Source organism: Malaclemys terrapin, chromosome 2 (genome assembly GCF_027887155.1).
Source record: "Malaclemys terrapin pileata isolate rMalTer1 chromosome 2, rMalTer1.hap1, whole genome shotgun sequence".
Lineage (NCBI taxonomy): Eukaryota > Metazoa > Chordata > Testudines > Emydidae > Malaclemys > Malaclemys terrapin.
This window is the reverse complement of record NC_071506.1, coordinates 104688635-104711411: the sequence shown is the minus strand read 5'-3', so window position 1 is coordinate 104711411 and position 22777 is coordinate 104688635. Positions and strand designations below refer to the sequence as shown.

The following is a 22777-nucleotide window of genomic DNA, read 5'->3' as shown; positions in this document are numbered from 1 at the left end:
TTTTGTTTGTTTTAAACCTGCTGCATATTCAGGGCCGGCTCCAGGCACCAGCTTAACAAGCAGGTGCTTTGGGTGGCCAAGGGAGAGGGGCGGCAGGTCCCTCACTCCCTCTAGGAGCGAAGGACCTGCCACTGAACTGCCACCGCTGATCGCGGCTTTTTTTTTTTTTTTTTGATTGTGGCGGCAGAAATGCTGGAGCCGGCCCTGTGCCTATTAATTTCATTTGGTGACCCCTAGTTCTTGTATTATGAGAAGGAGTAAATAATACTTCCTTATTTACTTTCTCCACAACAGTCATGATTTTATAGACCTCTGTCATATCCCCTCCTTAGTCATCTCTTTTCCAAGATGAGAAATCCCAGGCTTATTAATCTCTCCTCATACGGAAGCTGTTCCATACCCCTAATCATTTTTGTTGCCCTTTTCCAATTCTAACATATCTTTTTTGATATCTGCACACAGTATTCAAGATGTGGGCGTACCATGGATTTATATAGAGACAATATGATATTTTCTGTCTTATTATCTATTCCTTTCCTAATGATTCCCAACATCCTGTTAGCTTTTTTGACCGCCACTGCACATTGAGCAGATGTTCTCAGAGAACTATCCACAATGACTCCAAGATCTCTTTTTTGAGGGGTAACAGCTAATTTAGACCTCATCATTTTTTATGTATAGTTGGGATTATCTTTTCCAGTGTGCATTACTTTGTATTTATCAACACTGAATTTCATCTGCCATTTTCTTGTCCAGTCACCCAGTTTTGTGAGATCCCTTTGTAACTCTTTGCAGTCTGCTTTGGACTTACCTACCTTGAGTAGTTTTGTATCATCTGCAAATTTTGCCACCTCACTATTTTCCCCTTTTTCCAGATCATTTATGAATATGTTGAATAGCACTGGTCCCAGTACAGACTCCTGGGGGACACCACTATTTACCTCTCTCCAGTCTGAAAACTGACCATTTATTCCTACCCCTTGTTTCCTCTCTTTTAACCTGTTACTGATCCATAAGAGGAACTTCCATCTTATACCATGACAGCTTACTTTGCTTAATAGCCTTTGGTGAGGGACCTTGTCAAAGGCTTTCTGAAAATCTATCAATGGAAATGATAGAACTGTCAACAATAATTCAGAAAAGGCAGAAGTATTCAATAAATATTTCTGTTTTGTGTTTGGGAAGAAGCAGATGATATATTCTTATTACATAATGATGATATACTTTCCATTTCATTTCAACTGTAACTAAGGAGGATGTGAAACAGGAGCTACTAAAGTGAGACATTTTAAAATCTGTACATCTGGATAATTTACATCCAAGAATTTAAAAAGAGCTGGCCAAGGAGTTCTCTGGAACACTGAGGACTGAAAGAAAGCTAATGTTGTACTAATATTTAAAAACCGTAAACAGGATGACCCAGGCAATTATTGAATCTGGGCAAAATAATGGAATGGCTGATAAGTACTTGATTAATAAAGAATTTAGAGGAGGGTAATATAATTAAAGTCAATCAACATGCATTTATGGAAAATGGATCTTGTTAAACTAATTTGATATCTTTTTTTAAAATGAGATTACAAGTTTGGTTGATAAAGGAAATAGTGTTTATATAATATACTTAGACTTGTGTAAGGCATTTGACTTTTTTCTACACAGTATCTTGATTAAAAAACTAGAATGATACAGAAACACATTAAATAGATTAAGAACTAGCTAATTGGTCACAAAATGTAATTGTAAATAGGAAATAATCATCATAAGCAAGTTTTGTTTCTGGTGGGGTCCCTTAGACATTGGTTCTTGCACCTACATATTTAACATTGTTATCAGTGACTTGGAAGTAAACATTACTGATACAGTTTGCAAATGATATAAAACTGGTGGAGTGGGACATAATAAAGAGGCCAGGTCATTGATTTAGAGCAAGCAAACAATATTCATTTCAATACAGCCGGAGTTAAGGTTAAAGAACAAAGAATGCAGGGCATACTTACAGGATGCGGGACTCTATCCTGGGAAGCAGTGACTCTGGAAAAGACTTGGGGATCGTCATGGATAATGAGGTGAACATGAGCTCCCAGTTCAATGCTATGGCCAAATGCAATTCTTGGATGTTTAAACAGGAATATCAAATAGAAGTAGAGAGGTTATATTACCTCAGTATTTGGAACCAGTGTGACTCCTACTGGAATACTGTGTCCAGTTCTGGAGTCCATACTTCAAGAAGTGGGTATTCACCCACAAAAGCTTATGCTCCACTACATCTATTAGTCTATAAGGTGCCACAGGACTCTTTGTCACTTCAAGAAGGTTGTTGATAAACTGGAGTGGGGCAAAAGAAGAGCCATGAGAATGATTCAAGGATTGGAAAATATGGCATATAGTGATAGACTCAAGGAGCTCAATCTATGTAGCCTACCAAAGAGAAGGTTGAGAGGTGACTTGATCCTCTATATAGGGAACAAGAATTTGATAGTAGAGGATTCTTCAAAGCTAGACAGACAAAGCTATAGCAAGATCCACAATCTCTGGAAGCTGAAGCTAGACAAATTCAGACTGAAAATAAGATTCAAATCTTTAACAGTGAGGGTGATTAACCACTGGAACAATTTACCAACGGTTGTGGTCGATTCTCCATCACTAGAAATCTTGTAAAAAAAAAAAAAAAAAAAAAAATTGGATGTTTTTCTACAAGTTCTGCTCTAGTTCAACCACAGTTATTGGTCTTGAAACAGCAATTAATTCAGGGAAGTCCTACAGCCTGTATTAGGCAGGAGGCCATGCCAGATGGTCGCAATGATCCCTTCTGACCTTAAAAGTCTCTAACTCCACATGTTGGTTGATTCATTTGTCTCTTTAGGCTGAGCTTTAACTGTCAAACCATGTGCTGCAGGTCATCTCTCTCCCCTGTGATAGACATTCCTTACCACGCTGCAGAAAAAAATATTACCAACACTTCACAGCTTAAAAAGGGGGAAATTTTTGACATATTTTTGCTATAATTATGAAGCTACAGATATTTTGAGTATCCCATTACTGCAGGGGAACATAGAATTACAGGAAACAAATGTATGCAGACCAGGAGCGCCGCCAGCTTTTTTGCCGCCCTATTTGGCGGAAGGTCCCACCCCTGAAATGCCGCCCCCGACAGAGGCGGTGGAAGGTTCCGCCCCCAAAATACCGACGACGACCGGGGCGGCTGAAGATCCAGCCGCCGCCCCCCAAATATTAGCACCCTAGGCAACCGCTGATGCTGACACAGGTCCTTTGCAGCATTAACCAGTATAGGAGACAGGTTAATGCTGTCTCCTAATTCTTTTCTCTTCTAGAATATGGTGGGTTTTGCAGTGGGTCCAGCCTCCAAAATCTGTAGGTATCTGTGGATCTTAGTAGACATGGGAGGAGCAGTATTACTCATGTGCTGGCCCTGTTTCCATTCTGGCCTCCTTTAATCTCTGGTAACACTACTCTGATGGAACCACGCTGCTACTGGTTCCTTTGATGGGTTCTGCCCCTTGGTTCTCTCTTTTCCATGCAAGTGGAGGTGGCTCTGGAAATGCTCTGAGACTCAGAAGATGGCTCCTCACTGGCTAGCACGGCTCACTCTATGGGAGTGTACTGGGCCCTCACTGAGGCCATGAATGACGTTAGCAAGTGCTTTGGAAAATAAAAGCAAAACACTGTGTTTCACTCAAAAGAAAGGAAATAGGACAAAGGGAAAAACACAGAGAGGGGCCTCATCTAGATGGGCCTTTAACCCCCCAACTATGGGAACCTGTTCCTAATACCATCTAGCCACCAATGTGGCTGAGGGTCAGATCATGTTAGAACCATCCAGTGATATGTTGGGAAGACTTTTGGGGGCTCTCTTGGGCCTCTGGTTAAGTCTGCCACTAAACTAAAGGGAAGGTTAGTTATGATGATTCCCCTGGCTGCAAGTAACCAGCCTTTCGCTGGCTCCCAAGAAGTCATTCCTGCTAGAGATGATTTAGCCATGGTGTCCACAAGGATTGCATGAATGCTGTGTGTTTGTGTTTGGACTGGATTACTTTATATCAAATGCAGGTATTAAAAAAAAAAAAAAAAAAAAAAAGTTCACTTTTACCCCCCACATTTCAAATTACATGGGACAAAAATTTCACAAGCATTTAAGTGGCTATGGAGCCTAAATCCCATTGACTTCCAATGGGTCTTAAGCACTTTTGAAAACTGTACCCAGAGGAATCCTGTTGAATCAGACCAGTGATGTAGCCTGACACTACCAGCTGCTTCAGAGGTACAAGAAACCCTACAGTAGGTAATTATGGGATAGGCTGCCCCCAGGGGAAACCTTCCTCCAAAACCCCAATAGTTAGAGGTTCATTTAAGCCCTGAAGCAGGAGGATTTATATTCTTTCCAAACTGCACAAACTGAACTTTGCGTTACGTTATTGTATACTTAGTATAGTTTTCAGGTACAAAGCATAAACATTTCCAGCTAAGACAACTCCCACCTGTTTATGCTCTCTGTATGTGTGTATATATATCTCCTCAATATTTATTCCACTCTGTATGCATCCGAAGAAGTGGGCTGTAGTCCACGAAAGCTTATGCGCTAATAAATTTGTTAGTCTCTAAGGTGCCACAAGTACTCCTGTTCTATTTCCAGCTAAGTGTAAGTTGGTTTGCTGGGTGGCATTGCCTCCCTCCTGGGCTATGATTATTAGAAAGTACTTGTGAATAAAATGCTCTGACCTCTCAGCCTGCCTCTGCAAATGCACTGCACGTCTGGCATAGGGATACGTCACAGCGTAAGGGTGGGAGGATATTTGTGGGGAAACCTATTCAAATATTGGCAGCACATCACTGAAGCCAGGATTTTAAAATGTGTTCTCCTCTCTGGTCTAGTCTTTACTCAGGCTACAATAACTTGGTTTGGCCCCATCCCAAGTGACCAGCCAAACTCTGTTTAAACTGAGTTTGCTGAAACTATGTTGCAGCTGAGTTTAAAGGTTACCAATCTTTGAGACCAATCCTGCAAACCCTCTGTGTGTTGAACTCCAATGGAAGACAACAGGAGTTCTGTGCAGGGAGGGCTTGCGGGATCAAATCCTTTGTGTCTAAGCCAGTGGGGAGTGGTGGGAGAAGAGAGAGAGACTGTGGACCTGATTCTCATTGGCCTCCACCTGGTATAATCCTTTACAGCAATGGAGAGTGAGTGCAAAGTGGGTGTAAAACATTTCCATTCTCATTTAGTAGCCTTTTGCACTGGTGCCAGTGACAGCACAAGCCTTATGGCCATGGTGAATCAGGCCCACAGTGTCAATCACTGAACACAGGGCCCTTTGTATTTGCTTACTTTGCAAAGTGTAACTTTTTAGATCAAAGGATGCACTTTTGTATGTAGCTCCCCCTTTGCTTTCCCTTTTGAGCTAACATCCTCGCTGTGTAACCTGTCTGCCTAGTTAATATGAGTCTCACTCACTATCTTGCACCCAGAAAGCTTTTGTTCCCATTATTTTACCGAGAGAAAGCAAGTCTTTTTCAACCCTATCACTGTGAGCCCTAGTGGCTGTCCTGAGCCAGTGGAGAACTTCAACTTTTACCAAAGACACAGAATGCAAGCTAAGTACAAACCTGTCTTCCGTCTGTGTATTAAAAAGATCTGCTTAATAAAAGGTTATTTACCTTCACAGAAGACATCATCTGCTTCTCCAAGAATAGTCAGATCTTCCTCTAGGTGCTGCATCGTGGCCACAGCTCAGCCAGAGATAGCTGCTACAGAGCTGAATGCTTGAATTAGTTTCTAGGCTACAAGAGGGCTATTTCCTTTCACCAGTTTCCTAAACATTTTGGTGGTGGCAGCTTCCGCATTTGCACTTACAAAAACAGCCTCATTCATATGAATAAGGCTTCTTGTTTTTAGCCATAGCCTTTGAGATTGGGTTTGAGGTGGGGTGTTTCTTTTTGCTGAGAGAGAAGAAACCTAGAGGGGAGATGCAGACAGAACAGACTCAGATCAGAATGCAGACTGCATTCATAGCCTGATTGCAGTGAATACTGTTCCAAAGCAACATTGTCCAGCATGCATGTAATTTAAAAGATGAGTGTGGGGATGTTTTTGCATATGAATGTGAATGTTTGTTGGTGGCAATGACAGAACCAGGGAGTAATTTGCATTCATCTTTCTATAGAAAAGTTCAACTTCACTACAGGGACAATTCAACTAGAGTATACCACCAGGCTTCATGGGAGTCATGTGTTCAGTGGACACTTTTAAAATTAGCATATTAAGACCCATAACAGTTTTTCCTTGCGTTTGAAAATTAGTACATGCTGAATAGATATAGTTAACACTGAACTCAGCTGTAGTCATCATCTCATTAACAAGAATGCATCGGTGGCTGTACCGTGGGGACATACTGCCCTCATAGTTAAGCTCCCCTGAGTCACCACTTGTGGTGTATCACCATCCTAAGATACTAACCAACTTAATGCTCTGAGCAGGGGTACAAAATTAGAACACCGATAAAGCCGAAAGTCAAATCTCATTTAGAGTTGAATATCAGAAATATTTCAATGTAAAACCCAACCCTGACGATTTTTCTGATTTTTATATCTGCCACATGTCACTTCTCTCAGATCGGAATTATTGAAGCAAATCTTCATTCCTGGAATCTGTGGGAATCTTATGCCTGCCTGCCTGCCTGACTGACTATCCTCTCGCCTTGTAAGTTTTTGCCTGATAGAAGAAAACTGGTGCTTAAGTGTATACTCTTGAATAATCCTACTGTCTTCAGTGGGACTGCTCACATGAGTACAATTATTCATGTCTCTGTTTGCAGGACTGGAGCCTTAGAGAAGTAATCTCCCACTTTTTTTTTTTTTTTTTTTTCCTATTAGGACTTATTATTCTTGCAAAGACAGTGATGCCAATTGACTTTCATCTTGCTAGTATAGTGGCTGTACCATTCTGCCATACCCTCTAATGACAAAAACACTAAACAGCAATTCATTCACTTCACCATCCAGTAGGTGAGTTATGAGCAAATATGAGTGCAGTAGTGATTATTATTGCCTATTTTAAAGCACATTGTTGCTTTTATGTATGGTAGAAGTGGCATGTTATTGCACTCTTTATTTTGTCTTGTGATTGTGCTTTTATATTTCTGTGAAAATAAATTCTTCAGTGTACCATGCATGCACTGCAGATTTTATGTAACTTTTCAATGGTTTCAAATGCACAAGTTACGCCAGAACATCTCAGACAAAAATAAAGCTTGAAAAAAAAATTATAAATTTTGCTCATAGTGATTGTAAAATCATGAAACAGAGCTCTTAGCTTACATCTGCCCCAAAATGGCAGCAACCTTTGGGCACCCAGAATGGAAGATAGCACAGCAATGTGGCATAATAATAAATTGTACTGACAGAAGATACATACCGGTACTTATTTTCTAAGAACCCCTTGGCAGGATCTACCTCCTATGTTGCAGGCTGGGAATCAGGTTGGCTTCCTCTACAGCCACGCTCTAGGTCCTGGGTTTTGACGAGACCCTTCACTGTCTTCCTCATCTTCCAGTGACTCTTGCTCACCATCAGGGGCTCAAGTCTCCATAAGGGTATTAAGTAAAAAATCCCATCCAGCTCTTCATAAAATGGACAGGTCATCGCTGGTTGCTCTGTATATTTTTCTTAGCTGTCTGTTCTTTATATTTCATTGATAGGCACCCCAGTTATGATCCGTTTTGCCCATCTACTTTGAGATCTCCTTGAACAGTATTTTTTTTATTGCAGTGGTTGGCCACAAGAGCTGCCTGCATTGTCATGTCTCCCACATGGTGAGGAGACCAAAGATCTCACCATGGCTCCAAGAGGCTGCTCGATGTATGTTGTGAGGAATCTGGAGTAGTAATATTGCAATGCTGATATATTGGAATCCAGCAGCAAATGGGCCAATCTTGGCCCTGTGCCAGTTTTTAAATGGGGGAGGGGGTATCTGGTCAACTAGACCCCAAAGCAGGGGAGGGCACACAGGTCACTCATGGATGCCCACAAAGCAGTGTGGGGAAACCATTGGAGGACTACCAAAGTAATGAGCAGCAGCAGTGTGTCCACATGAACCGCAGTCTGCACTAACTCAATTTGCATCAAATTTAGTACACATTGAAAAGACGACTCTAAAATTCACAGCAACTAGGAAGTTTAGGGATTTAAGGGTTTGTTTCATGTGCACACCGGCATTTTCAATCTGCACTAACTCGAATTAGTATGGACTAAACGCCCTGTGCAGACAGGCCCTGGTGTTATAATTTCTTCAGGGCAGGGACTGTCTTTTATTATGTATTTCTACAATGTCTAGCACAATGGGGCTTGATCTTTGATCTCAGTTGGTACCTCTAGGTACCACTGTAATACAAATAATACACAGAAGAAGGAAGAAAAGGATGGGAGGCAACGTTGTGGGAAGACAAGCAGAGGAGCAATGGAGGGTGGGATTGGAAGGAACAAGAAAATAAATCAGCACCATATCAGCAGCAGAGAGATGTGAGAATAGGAAAAGTGAGGTGGAGTGGAGCTGTAGCGGGAAGGAATCAGTCTTCGGGGAAAGAGAAGCTACCGCCAAGAGAAAGTATTAGCAGGAGAAAATCCACAGCACTTCTAAATGCTGCCTCCAGAAGAACAAATTATGTTCAGGAAGTAGTAGGAGTGATAGGAGGATCAAATCAGTTGAGCTACCATGATGGGTGGAAGGAGAGAAAAAAACAAAGGGTGAAAAAGTGAAGGAGAAACAGAAATGGTGAAGAGCAGAAGGGAATGGTGCACATTTATTTCTATGCATTAATATGCTTCCTGGATTGCATCTATTTGTTTAAAAACAGAAGTTCTGTGGCAGGACTCCCAGAACCACATCTGGATTTGAGAATTAAAATCCGCCAGCTAAGGCAACTCTTGCCTTATCATATGCTGGACTAGCCACCCAGCTTCAGATCCAGGGAGTCCGGCACAGGCTTGGACTCAAGCAGCTAGCTCGAGCCACTGCCGGAGCTGCAACTTCCATACTACCATTTTTAGAAAGCTCACTCAAGTGCTGCTAGCAGGCATCTGTTTCGCTGGGCTGGGAGATTCGCTCCCAGTTGTAGTGTAGACATACGCCTGGGGGCCCCACTGAATTTAATGAGGCCAGGACTTCAACCTATAAAGGACTAATGTAGGGCAAAAGAGTCTTGCACTTTTATACTCAGGTTTCTGTGTTTGATTCAAATAAACCCCAACATTAGTGATGTCATACACGGGAACACGGGATTATTCAAAATACACAGCTGCCCTAAAATTAAATAACAGGGGAAAATACCCTATAAAAAGATGCTAACTTCTGTGTACTGCCCTATGTGTCTCATTTGTAAATTCAGCATAGAAAGTTTTAGCCGTTTAACAAAGTTTCTGAAACACTAAGGAACAAGGAAAACTGACCTGGTTATTGTAGCCCTTTCCTTTTGTACTTCATTTCCCCTAGGATTTAAAGTTATTTCCTTGTGCACGGTTTTCAATCGCCCCATCCGGATGCCTGTTACGTTGACAGCCCTTTTTTCTTTTATTTTCAGGAATTAAAAGGCATCAAAAGCTGTTTTCTTTCCAGTAAATAACTGTCACCTGAATGAGCACTAACTAGCCTGGTGATGAATAATAATGACTCAACTTCCACTTCAAACATACAAAGAAAAGTCTTTTTGATTCGTTCTCATTTGCCGCACTGTCTTCCCCTAAATGACAGGATCATGTACAACGCAGAAACCTGTCTCAAAAGGAAAATCAGACCTCTCTATTCAAGATGAAATGCTTTAATGTGTGAAAATGATCTACATTGCAGTGGTTCTGCTCTATCTCCTGTTCTCCCTGCCCCCTTCTTTGGCTGTTTTGTATTTGGGATTTTTCTATCAGCCAATTTATTTGTTTTTTCTGATCTCAAGCATCTAAGCTAAAACAGCTGCTCCCTCCCTTCCTTTTGAAGCAGCAACTTTTCTCGTTCCCTCCCTATTCAAGAAGCATTTTATATCTTTCTCTTTGATATGTTTACAAACTTTGTTACTTTTCTTGTCACCTGTTGGTTAACTCAGCGCACTCCCTTCCCTCCAGCAATTACTGAAAGACTCATTTTTTTCCCCGACATAACCACATCTGATGCCTGTTATCACAGAAACTTCCCGCCCATCCTCAAATAGCCTGTAAACAAAAAGTGGAGGGCGACAAGCGAAATGTTAAAAACAAGGGTGGGGAGCGTGGCCAGAGAAGTAATAGAAAGCAGTTTACAGAAAAGCTCTCCTTTAGCAACCTTAACTCTGTTTGCTTTTGTTTCTTATTTCTTTTGCAACCTATTGAAAAAGATACCTGTCACATCAGCCTCTGTGAGATGTTATAATATTGCCACAATAGCTACTGAGCATTAATTTCAGTATATAATTCAAAACTCTTGTGTGACCAATATTTTGAGTGTCATATCAGCAGTTAGAGCTCTCAGATCCAGAAAACCTCCCATTTGCTATGAACGCACTGGGAAGATGCACCATGTTAGAAAGGGTGCTAGAGCAAACATGATGTTAGAAATGACAGCATGTCATGCAGATGGGGCCCAGTTGTGTTTAAAATGTCTTAGCTGATCATAGTTAATCAGATTCCACCCAGGAAAAAAAATCAAGTTTAGTATGATGTTAGTTAATGTTTTCTAACGTGTTTTTCAAGTGTAGACAAGGCCACCTGACTCCAGTGGCAGAGGATTGGGCTCTCCAGCTGTGACCCTGGGTCTTGTTGGGGAAGTTCCAGCCTCTTTAAGAGAAGCCATTTGCCAAGCCAGGGAAAATGTAAGGGAAGAAATATTTTGTAATTTTTCACTTTGACTAAACCAATTCAGTATTGACTGTTAGCTAATTAGTACTGAATAGTAGAGCTGAGTACAAATTGATATTTTGGCATTTGTTCTTATCTCAAATTGTGATGAAAAGTAGCAATATCAAAACTTTTCACGGAACCAGAAGTTTCACCAAATCAATCTGGAAATGTCAAAACATTTCATTTCTAATCCGTTCCATGTTAAATTGCATCTCCGTATGGTGCCGCAGTGCCTGATGGGAGGAGTGGTCTGTGTTCCTTGCTTAGTTTATAATGAAAGAGGTGCCGGGACCCAAGCAATTTTTTTACATTCATAACTGATACAGCAAGCCCAGAGGTGCCACAGCTATGAACTGCCAAGCCTAGAGCTGCCAGGGCTCAGCCTTGGCAAGCCCTGGCACAAATCCAGTACTGCTCAAGCCCTCATTCTCCTGTATGTGCAAGGCTTCCTGGCTGGACTACATCTCCCATGATCCACTACAACTGTACAACTTCCATGAAGCCACAAGACTTGCTCCTAGGGGATGGTGTGGTGCATAATGGAAAAGGTAGTTGCTGGATGGAGAGAAGGGGGGCATGAGGCACCCGAACTACAGCCCTCATGAGGAACTGTTGCACCTTGGGCAGATGCAATCTAAGGCTGAACTGACTCAAAATACTTCCGTTTGGGCTGAAATATCTTGTTTTGATATTTTCCCTCAGAAAAAAACATAAAAATTGTCAGTAAAATCAAAATTTCCCTGCTGAAAATATTGATTTTGTGGAAATTGTTTTTTCTGTTAAAAATAATTTTGACAGAAAATGTATAATCCACTGTACTGACCACTAAACACATGTCCACTCTGAGTGCTGGGTGAGTCCACCAGTGCAGGAAGGAGATCTAGGGAGCCCATCTGTAACTTTCACTCTATGCATCTGAAGAAGTGAGGTTTTTACCCACGAAAGTTTATGCCCAAATAAATCTGTTAGTCTTTAAGGTGCCACCAGACTCCTTGTTGTTTTTGTAGATACAGACTAATACGGCTACCCCCTGATACTCTTCTTCCCTCCTTACCTCCCCAATCCCTGGGCAGAATTACTACCTAGCACTCCAGGATTTGGAAGGACCAAGATTCCATGCTGGTTGGTATACCATGTCCTCAGGAAGGTGGGACTAGTTTCAACTGTGTGCATCTAGCCTCATGCTGAAGTCTGGGCAGGCACTAGGCACTTAGGCCTACATCCTCCATGGTGTTTAGGAGCCCAACTTTCACTGATCGGTGAAGAGACCAAAGGGGGGGGGGGGAAGGAGAGGGAATTGGAGCATACAGGCAATCAGCACAGGAGAAAGAATGTTTACTCAAAACTCTGAGCAACTTGTAGTCTTGTTTTGAATATTCCTACAGTTTCAAATCTCTTGCTCTTAATATCCCCTTTGAAACGTCAAGAAGCTAACCATAATTTTTGTTCTAGCTGTTTACTCATTTGAAGGGGATGGAGGTCTCAGTGGGAATTAGGCTATGTTCACCTACAGGGGTTCTGACTAAGGTTGAGCCTGGCAGAATTGTTTCTTGCCCAGTTATTTTGCATTTGTGAAACTTCTTTTCCTATAATTTTAAACCCATTTTTTTTGACGGGGGATATTCAGTTTTTTAAAAGACCCACCAGATTTTTTAGCTAAATGGAAATCTGTGCTGTGTATAAAGGAGAGAAGAACTCTCCAAAAAGCTGTCGTAAGTGGGTCCTCATATTTTCCCTGAACACTGTATTTATCAGATTATTAGATTTTTTTCCCTCTCCTTTTTGCTACTCTTTTCACTCCCACCACCTCACAATCCCTACAGGAACATGAACCCAATTATATTTGAGTGCAGATTTCAAATCCATTAAGTCTGCATGGGGTTGAAATTAGGCAAAATATATTCACCCATGCCTAGTTCTAAAGACATCTTGGCTTAATGCACACACAACATGTGTAGGCTCAGGCCTGGTCTACACTTGCAAGTTTTTGCGCTAAAAAACAGCTTTTTCTGCTGAAACAACAGTGGCGTCTACACTGACAAGCGCCTTTTTGCACCGAAACGCCTCAGTTTTAGCACTGCAATAAAATCACCCTTACGAGAGTCATAAGTGTTTTTGAGCTGAGGGTTTAGTGCCGTAGGGTTAGCGTGGACACCATTCTTGATTTTTGTGCTGTTCCGCAATGCTCATCCTGGCCACTCTGGTCAGCACTTTCAACTCGGCTGCCCTGATGCTAGGTAAACAACCATCTGTCCCTCCCCCTTTAAAGCCCTGGGAATTTTGAAAGTCCCCTTCCTGTTTCCTTGGTGTTGCAGAGCTTGCATCGCGTCTTCCCAGCTGATCATGGCGGCTCCATGCAGGAAACAATCCCCTGCTTGGTCCACTGCAGAGCTACTCGATCTGATAAGTGCTTGGGGAGAGGAGACTGTCCAGTCCCAGCTGCGCACAAGCCATAGGAATTTTGATACCGATGGCCAGATTGCATGCAGCTTACAGGAAAAGGGATATAACTGGGTCACGCTGCAATGCTGAGCAAAAGTAAAGGAGCTGAGGAAAGTGTACCACAAGGCGGGGGAGGCGAACTGTCACTCTGGTGCTGCACCCCAGACCTGCCATTTTTATAAGGAGTTGGATGGTATCCTAGGTGGCAACCTTACCTCCACTGCAAAAAGCACCATGGATATTTCGGTGGGTCTGGAGCTGGTGGAAAGTGTACCTAACCCAGAGGAGGAAGTCATTGATGAAGAGGTGGAGTCTGAAGATGGGGAACCCCATGATGCGTCCAGTCAGGTGCAGTTCTGTACTCCAGAAGTGTCTAGCCAGTCTCTCCAGTCGCTCTCAGGCGAGACAGAAGCAGGAGAGCAGACCCCTAGTAAGTGGTTTTGCTTTGTGAAGTTCTGAAGTGGGTTGAGGGCAGAGACATGTGGAAGGCTGGCTTTGCTTGTATGTGCTGGGCATTTCCCCGCACAGCTAGGCAGTACGGCGGAACAGGGAGTTTATGCACTCTGCGATTTCATGGGAATTTTCCAGAGAGATCTCTAGGAAACTTTCCTTGAGGTACTCAACAATCCTCTGCCAGAGGTTCCTTGGCAGAGCTGCCTTGTCCCTTCCCCTATTGAAAGACACTTTCCCACGCCACTCTGCAATCACTTGGGCAGGGACCAAAGCTGCACACAGGCGAGCAACATAGGGACCGGGGCAGAAGCCGCAAGGGTGTAGCAGATGCACCCTTGCTTCCCTGCTTACCCTCAGAACTGAGATATCTTTCATAGTGATCACCGCCTGTGGAAAATGGTGATACATTTTAGAGTGTTGCTACCCCTTAAGTGACCTGCAATCTTTTCAGATTGCTTCAGTGCAATAAAAATGCCCTTGCCCCGGAGTTCATTCACCCTACTTGGGGTCTTCTGCCTCATGTGTGCTTGCCTAGGGTCACTGAGAAAGTGATAGGTATGTTACCAGCAGTGTGTTAAAGTTACTGTTTCAATGCTCTGTGTGTACCTGAAAATAGTTCACAATAAACAGTAGAGCTATGTGTTTCCAGATTTCACCTTGAGAAACAACCGCCCTACAGCAGCACAGCATCTGTGCAAGATAGGAAACTGGCTGAGACGGAACACGGAAGATATGTTCCGGATCATGCTGCAACAGTCAGAGGCTGAAAACACTGAACACAAGAAGTGGAGGGAAAGTGAAAAGCAGGAAAGAGAAGAGAAGGATACTTACAACAGGGATGCCACAGAGAGGCTGATTTAAAGTTATGGATTGTCAAACTGACATGCTCCAGACTCTCATAACATTGCAGACTGAGCAAATGTGTGCCCGCCCTCTCCCTCACAGCATTGTAAACTCTTTCCCATGCACTCCCCAAACTCCCCCTGTGCATTCCTTTCCACCTTCTGGCACTTTGCGCTTTCCTCTACACTCCACCCCCGCAGACAGCTGTTCCAATGAAAGCTGGACCTATACTCAACTATGAAAATCATCCCCCTTCCCAATTCTCCCTCCGCCCCCCACAACTGTGTAGATGGCTGTGTGTGTCTGTGTGTTGGTGTGGTTTTTCTGTCAATAAAAGCAGTGTTTTTATTAATATTCTTTCTTTATTTTCCCCACAAGGGATGATACCTCATGGCACCATGCAAATCAACACTTTTATTAGTCCCTTGCATTGAATCCTAGGCCTTAACAATCACAGTTGCTTCATAGGCTACCAGATTTAAGTAATCATTACAGTCCCAAGCATAGCAACAACCATTACTGGTTTTCTTGTTGGAAGTGTTGTTTCAAGGCATCCCTGATTCATACAGCCCCACGTTGCGCCCCCGAATAGGCCCGATATCTGGCGGCTCAAAATTAGCAGTTATAACCATTGGAATATTTTCCTTGCTCAGGTCTAGCCTTCATATAGGCATCACCAGTGCGCCTTTAAGTAGCCAAATGCACATTCAACAGTCATTCTGCACCTACTCAGCCTGTTGTTGAACCGCTCCTTACTGCTATCTAGGTTTCCCGTGTATGGCTTCATGAGCCATGGCATTAAGGGGTACACTGGGTCTCCCAAGATCACTATGGGCATTTCTACTTTCCCTATGGTGATCTTCTGGTCTGGAAAAAAAGTCCCTGCTTGCAGCTTTCTGTACAGACCATTGTTCCTTAAGATACATACGTCATGCACTTTTCCAGACCACCCCACATTAATGTCAGTGAATCGCCCACGGTGATCCACAAGTGCCTGCAAAACCACAGAGAAGTACCCCTTCTGATTGATGTACTTGGTTGCAAGGTGGTCCAGTGCCAGAATTGGAAAATGTGTCCAATCTATCACCCCACCACAGTTAGGGAAACCTGTACCTGCAAAACCATCCACAATGTCACGCACGTTGCCAAGAGTCACGGTCTTTCACAGCAGGATGCGATTAATGGCCTCGCACACTTGTGTTAACACAGCACCAGTGCTTGACTTCCCCACTCCAAACTGGTTCACGACCGAGCGGTAGTAGTCTGGAGTTGCCAGCTTCCACATGGCGATTGCCACGCGATTCTCCACCAAGAGGGCAGCTCTCATTCAGGAGTCCTTGCACCATAGGGCTGGGGCAAGCTCAGCACACAGTTCTATGTAGGTGGCTTTCCGCATCTGAAAGCTCTGCAGCCACTACACATCATCCCAGACTTGCATAACTATCCAATCCCAGCACTCTGTGCTAATTTCCCGAGCCCAAAATCGACATTCCACAGCATTCAGCTCCTCTGTGAATGCCAAAAGCAATCTAATGTTGTTGCTGTCCATGTTGGACAACACGTCAGGCAACTGTGACTGCCGTTGCCTTTGTAACGTTTAGAAAAACTCCACTGCCACTCGTGATGTGTTAGTGAGAGCTAGCAGAGTAGTGCAGGATCCATTCCTGCAGAGAGCTGTGGCGGGGAAAGCACTAAGGGACGTTGAAAAATGCTGCGATCTGAAGATGGAAGCACATTGAATGCTGGGACGGAAAGCAGTTCATTGAGCCCAGACCCATAATGCACCACAATCCCCTGTGTCTTCCCACAAGACCTAGCAGTAGAAGGGGGAGAGCTGCAATGTGGGATAACTACCCATAGTGCAGTGCTCTCATTGGCAATGCAAGTACTGCAAGGTGGACACGCTATGGTGAGGAGCAGGATTTTATAATTGTACTATGAGAATTAATGTATGATTTGATTTCATCCTGCCAGCCACCCTTTCTGAATAGCAGAAAGTAATGACAGACCAGAACAATCCTTATGACTGATTATGGTCACCCTTTTGTTTTAGGATAAGTTATAATGTCTACTATGGTTTCCTATATGTATTACAAATTAGGCACTCTAGTTAAAGATACATTTCTTTGTTTTAAGGTTTTAGTAAGTAACAGGATCTTGTATTGTGTCTAGGTTAAGGAGATTAGAGGAATGTTGAGGGCCTGAAGCCCCAATGTGAATTGTTTTAGTTATAAGATTTAACAAGGCTTGATTTACAATGTATTCTGCTGAATATACAATACTGCTGTCTGTATAACTTTGAAGGTTTCAGTAAGAAATTGTTTGTGTGAATGAGGAATGGATGCATCAGGAAAAAATAAGGTGTGAAAGCCATCACAAATGTCCAGATGGTCAAGAAAAAGTGAGAGACTTGGAAAGACCAGGAGACAATCAGAAAATATCCATTGTATCCGATGCTAAACAGGTTAGCAGCATTGACGACCTCAGAGGTGAGGCAGGCACCCCCGAAGGTGAGACAACAAATAGGAGATAACGATGGGAAGCCCGACAATAATCATCAAATGATAACATTACTTAAGGACTAATGATTACAGGATGACATTGCAAAATGCATGGACTCAAATGGAAATGTACAACTATAAAGCTGGGGTGTTTTGCCATGGAACTCTGGGTTCAGTCCTGCAAAGCCTCGGAGCATCGGATCGCAACCGACAAGAGCCCAGCTCCTCACTCGTGCTCAGTCTAACTGGCCATTATATTGACTCGAGCTACAACAGACTGGTAACTATAAACATCAACTGGCAGGACTTTGTGTGCTTGCGTGCGTGCTTGTGTGTGACTAAAAAGCATATGCTAACGGTTGTATTTTCAGTAAATGCAGTGTTTCTGCCTTCTCCTGAAAAGATCCCGTGTGCTTCTTATAAATATAACAATGGCGCCAGTGGAAGACAGTGTGGACATGCAACAGCGCTTTTAATTAACGCGCTTTAATGAAAGTGGTATAACTTTTGGTGCAGAAACTTGCAGTCAGAGTTTTACTTTGTTGTGCTTTATGTATCTGCAGGTTATACTTTTAAGGAGTGAAATATGTAAAAACGTACATAAAATGTTTATATGTATCTTGTAAATAATGGGACAGATTCAGTGAAGCTAGGGTTACCATATTTAGTGCCTCCGAAAGGAGGACACTCCACGGGGCCCCAGCCCCGCCCCCAGCCCCGCCCACGCCCCAACTCCGCCCCCTCCCCAAAGTCTCCGCCCCCTCCCCTGCTTCCCGCAAACATTTGAGTCGCGGGAAGCCTGAAGCAGGTAAGGGGGGGTGTGGGGGGAGGAGGCGCGGCCCGCCCCCGGCACCGCAGGTCCCCAGCCCGGCCCCCGGCCCGGCACCCGAGCCCCCGGCCCGGCACCCGAGCCCCCGGCCCGGAACTGCCAGCCGGGCCCCCGGCCCGGCCCAGCACCGCTGGCCGGGCCCCTCGAACCCCCAGCCCGGCCCGGCCCCGCTCCGCCGGCCCTGCACCGCATGTCCGATTTTCCCGGACATGTCCGGCTTTTTGGGATTTCCCCCCGGACGGGGATTTGGAGCCCAAAAAGCCGGACATGTCCGGGAAAATCCGGACGTATGGTAACCCTAGTGAAGCTGCATGGAAGATGTAAACTATCCCTTCCTGAGCCCCCTGGATCCCCTGTGCCCTAGTTGGACAATTTTGCTGCTGCTACACTCTAGGGTTTTCCTCAGGTGCTGGAGGCCAGGGGAGGTAGCTTCATTTTCTGGCTGAGGTTTCACAGAAGTCCTGCTAGCAGAAGCTACCGAGGGGAGTGTTAATTTCTCTAAGTCGTACTTTGGCCAGAGCTGTGAACTCTGAGCTGGGCTGGCCCATACAAACCCATTGGTGGACAGAAAGATGCAGACACTTTCATGCACTGCAACTCCTCCCCATTAGACTTTCTATAGACTATACCAGGGGTCGGTAACCTTTCAGACGTGGTGTGCCGAGTCTTCATTTATTCACTCTGATTTAAGGTTTCGCGTGTCAGTAATACATTTTAACATTTTTACAAGGTCTCTTTCTATAAGTCTATAATATATAACTAAACTATTGTTGTATGTAAAGTAAATAAGGTTTTAAAATGTTTAAGAAGCTTCATTTAAAATTAAATTGAAGTGCAGAGCCCCCCCGGACCGGTGGCCAGGACCCGGGCAGTGTGAGTGACACTGAAAATCAGCTCGCGTGCCGCCTTCGGCACGTGTGCCATAGATTGCCTACCCCTGATCTATACTGACAGAAGCCAGCACAAACCTAAGCTCAACCTGCACCTGTTTTACAGGCAGACTTAAAAAGAGAGAGGGAAACTTTTAAGTTTTGTGATTTTTGAACTCCACTTGATTTTAAGAGGGCTATAAATGTACCTCCCACCTCGAGATGGTTCTGAGCTGCAGAGTTAGAATTAGGATCCAAACTTTCCCAAATACTGGATATTCAAATCCGGGGGTTTCATTCAGGCTTCTTTCTCTTCTCAGCTGTTTCATACTGCGGTGTGATACTAGCAGATAACCATCTCATCCTGAAGTGTACATGTAATCCCCCCACTTGTCCCCATTGTTTTTCCTTGTCCATTTACCCCTCCTTGTACCTTTTCCTGCCCCTTTCTATGGCTCTTTCAAATACAATATGAATGGTGAATGGGTTTTTCAAGCATGAAGTATTATATGATATGGACTATTACATTTATACTTTCACTTTCCGGCAATGCTTTGAGAGTCCTTACAAAAATTCCATTGTCCTTGTATTTGCCACTTTCTGATACACTTGGTGCCACTGTAGATTGAGTTCTCTGAATAATTGCAACAGCAGAGTTTACTTCTCTTTTCTGAAACCAGTAGGATAAGAGGGCACATGGGAACGGAACCTGTGGTAAAGGAAACCTTACCGCAAGGCATCCCCACCCTGCTTGACTTCCCCCTGATATAATGCTATAGAACGCGTGCAGGAACTGGATGTACTCTAGGGTCATAGTATCTCTCCTGTAGGGATTGCTTCACTGTCACTCCTATGGGCTAGAATAGAAAAATAGATTTTTAAACAATGTAACTCTATTTTGCAATGTTGTGAAGCAATGGAAGATTCAGAAACAGCATGATTACCACAGCTTGCAGAAGTGTAAACAGTGATATTTGCATTGATGCATTTTATTTATTTTATTTTTAGCTGAAGGGTGATAACTAAAATACAAAGGAAAATCGGCAAGAGAAGGGGTGTTGGCTTGGTGATTTTAAAACATGAACTACAAAGGTTTTATGGGAAACAGAAAAAACATCTCACAAAGAAGTACAAGCAGTCAACGGACAGACAATAATACAATAGCATCTTTCATCCAGAAAAATCTCCAAAGGTTTTACAAACTTTAACTGTGAGCTGAACAAATGGTAGGTTCACTTTCCTCAGAACCACTTAAGTATATCAATAGTTTCACAGCACACAACAATCCTACACAGTGTTTTAGGTCAAGGTGTCAAGAACAGCTTTCCTCAAATAAAGCCACAATTGGGCATGTAGTTAGACAGACTGGTGTTGACCCAAGTGTCCTGATCAAATTTCATTTTGGGTAACATTCCTACTATTGCCAAAAAGTACTTGTAGCTCTTTGTTGACCATAAGTGGTCAGGATCTTGGTTTTATAAGAAAACACAGTGCCCCTTGCTACCATATTTGCACTTTTCCTAGCCACTTTTCCCAGAAGAAAGCTTGCCACCTACTGAATCACTTAAAACCATTCCCTGCAGCAGCCACCTCCATTTTAATTTCCAGGTACAGACCCAGCCTGACCTTGCTTAGCTTGAGAGAGTCTATAACCAAATATATGGTTAAAAATAACAAGGATTTCCCCCAAATGTGACATTTTAATTATTTTTTTCTTCTGCATCTCCCTGAAGTTTCTCTTTTGAACCAGCGTCCCACCTGTGCAGAGAAACCCCAGCAGTGATATCGGCAGCAGCACTGGTACAGTCAGCGTGTCAGGCTGTGCCAAAAATAGCTCAATCTTGACTACAAGTTTTAAAAAGCTATCAACATGTTATACCACTGACATTGCAGAGAATGGTGACAGTGAGATAAAATAATACTGGCTCAGCAATACGAAATAAGCATTAACTTAGCTGATTCCCCTGGGCAAATTTCTTGCTCCAGTGCTGAACAGCGGCATGACTGATATGACAAAGCCAATGCATGCTTGGCTATCTCAGCCCAAGCATTAATAGCAAAGTAGCAATTTCAAGGAACTGCAAAAAATAAGAATAAAATGTTGGTGCATATTCCTGTTACTATGTTTTTATGGCTCCATCTGTATTTGAAAAGTTTTAAAGAAAAGCCATTTGCAGTACATTTTTTACTTTGACTCCATCTTGCCCATCTAAATCCCAAGATAGAAGGAAAATCATTATTTAGGACAAGCACACTATTAGGGCCAGATTCTTTCCTGCACCAAGAGCCACTCAGTGCAGGAATGTAGGGATGGGCCAGCACACAGCAGGTTACAGCTGTCTACTTGTTGTTGTTGTTGCATACCTCCAACCACAGCCCCTGTGTAGGTTAGAGCAGTCTTGGGGTTGCTCTAAGCTACAGCACGTGAAGATGGTCTCTAAGCGATCATCCTCATTCTCCAGTTAAGGCTAGCCAGAGCACAATGCATGCCCACCAGGAGTGGGAAGCAAAGAAGCTGCTCTGACAGAGAACACTCGTCCAATCTGAAGAATTTTAATTTGAGTAACACAAAGCATTTGGATTGGGGGAGGGAATCTCTCCCTTAATCTTGCTTTCTGTTCTATTATAAACATTAATACCAATCTGCTCTACCTGCCTTTAAGATATGATTGGGGTTAAACAGACCACATTGTCAGATATATCATTCTAACTCCTACTCCCCAGATCTTTGTGTATTATAACAGCACACATGCACCAGTGGGCTTGTTCCAAGACCAGTCTTTTATGGGAATTGCTTCCCACTTGATAGGACTGAGGAATCAGGAAGGTCCTTGATGAGGGACCATGTGACTTAAGAGGCCTGCATGTGGTAAACTGAGGATTGGGAGAGAGCAGGTTAGAAAGTCAGCATTCCCAGGCAGAGGGCCTGGGAAGAGAGCTGCAAGGTGCAGTAGGGTAGAAGCATTAGCTGAGAGAACGGCAGGAGGGCAAGCTTAGCTTGGAAAGACTAAAAGGAATGGGAAGTCCTGAAAGGAAGGTTATAGGGATGCTAAAGCCTATTATGAATTGAAAGGATGAATTGAGCCCAGGGAAGAAGACTGAAAGGTTTGCTTTTGAGTGTTGTTTTCATGTTAATAAACCAGACCTCAGAAAGGGAGATTTAACCTGAAAGGCACTAGTGGTATGGTATCTTGATTGGGAAGAAAGCAAACTGAAGCAGTGAAAGGCCTCATGTTGAACTGGGGGAGTCCCTGTCACATGAATGCAGCAGTAGTTTGAGTCTTTGCCATGTCTCTTAGTAATGAGTGTAGACTGAATTTTGTTCCTTGCCAATGCATCCTCCTTTTTCTTGGAAAGGCTTGTACAGGCCAGTCAACCCCATCCCATTTACTGAAATTACCGTTGCTTTCTACTGTGCCTTACCTCATTATAGTCTGACTGATAAGAGGGGCTTGCAGTTAGGCATCACTATTGTCGCCAATAAGGAGAGAGCAATTGAGTGTGGGGTGAAAAATCTTCCATTTGATCCCAATGCCCACAAGACTAAATCCGTCCCTGAATATAAGATTATGCAGACACCTCCATATCCCCATCACCCTGTCTCCCCCCCACACACACACACACACAAGATACAAAATAAGATGTTGCAGGTCTATCTGAATTATCAGTGGCTGATCATGTCATTACCAAACTGAACAAAACAGCTAGCAATACGAAAATCGGCCTATCAGCAGCATACTGTATGAAGAACCTGAGTAAGAGATCCCACAGCCTACATTTTTACAAGCAATTAGCAGGTTGGAAAAGGTGCAAGAAACAGAATGGGGATGTCTAAATTGACACATACAAGTACTTGTCCACTCTGCTGGGATTTCACAGTGTGGGCTGAACTAATTAGGAACAATTTCTGAACTGTTCTCCTTCCCCATAGAGAATTCTGTCTGGAGCAGTTTTGGTAGCGGTCCAAAATC

At 43.4% G+C, this 22777-nt stretch overlaps 1 protein-coding gene across 1 annotated transcript in view; it reads right to left on the bottom strand.

Moving 5' to 3' along the window:
- The window catches only part of RIPOR2 (RHO family interacting cell polarization regulator 2), a 102219-nt gene extending 96462 nt beyond the window's left edge, over positions 1-5757 (bottom strand). The window contains 1 exon segment of the mRNA XM_054017436.1: positions 5671-5757. Within this exon segment, the coding sequence (XP_053873411.1) occupies positions 5671-5731 (61 nt within the window). The 5' untranslated portion in view covers positions 5732-5757.
- Between the last annotated feature and the right edge of the window lie 17020 nt (positions 5758-22777).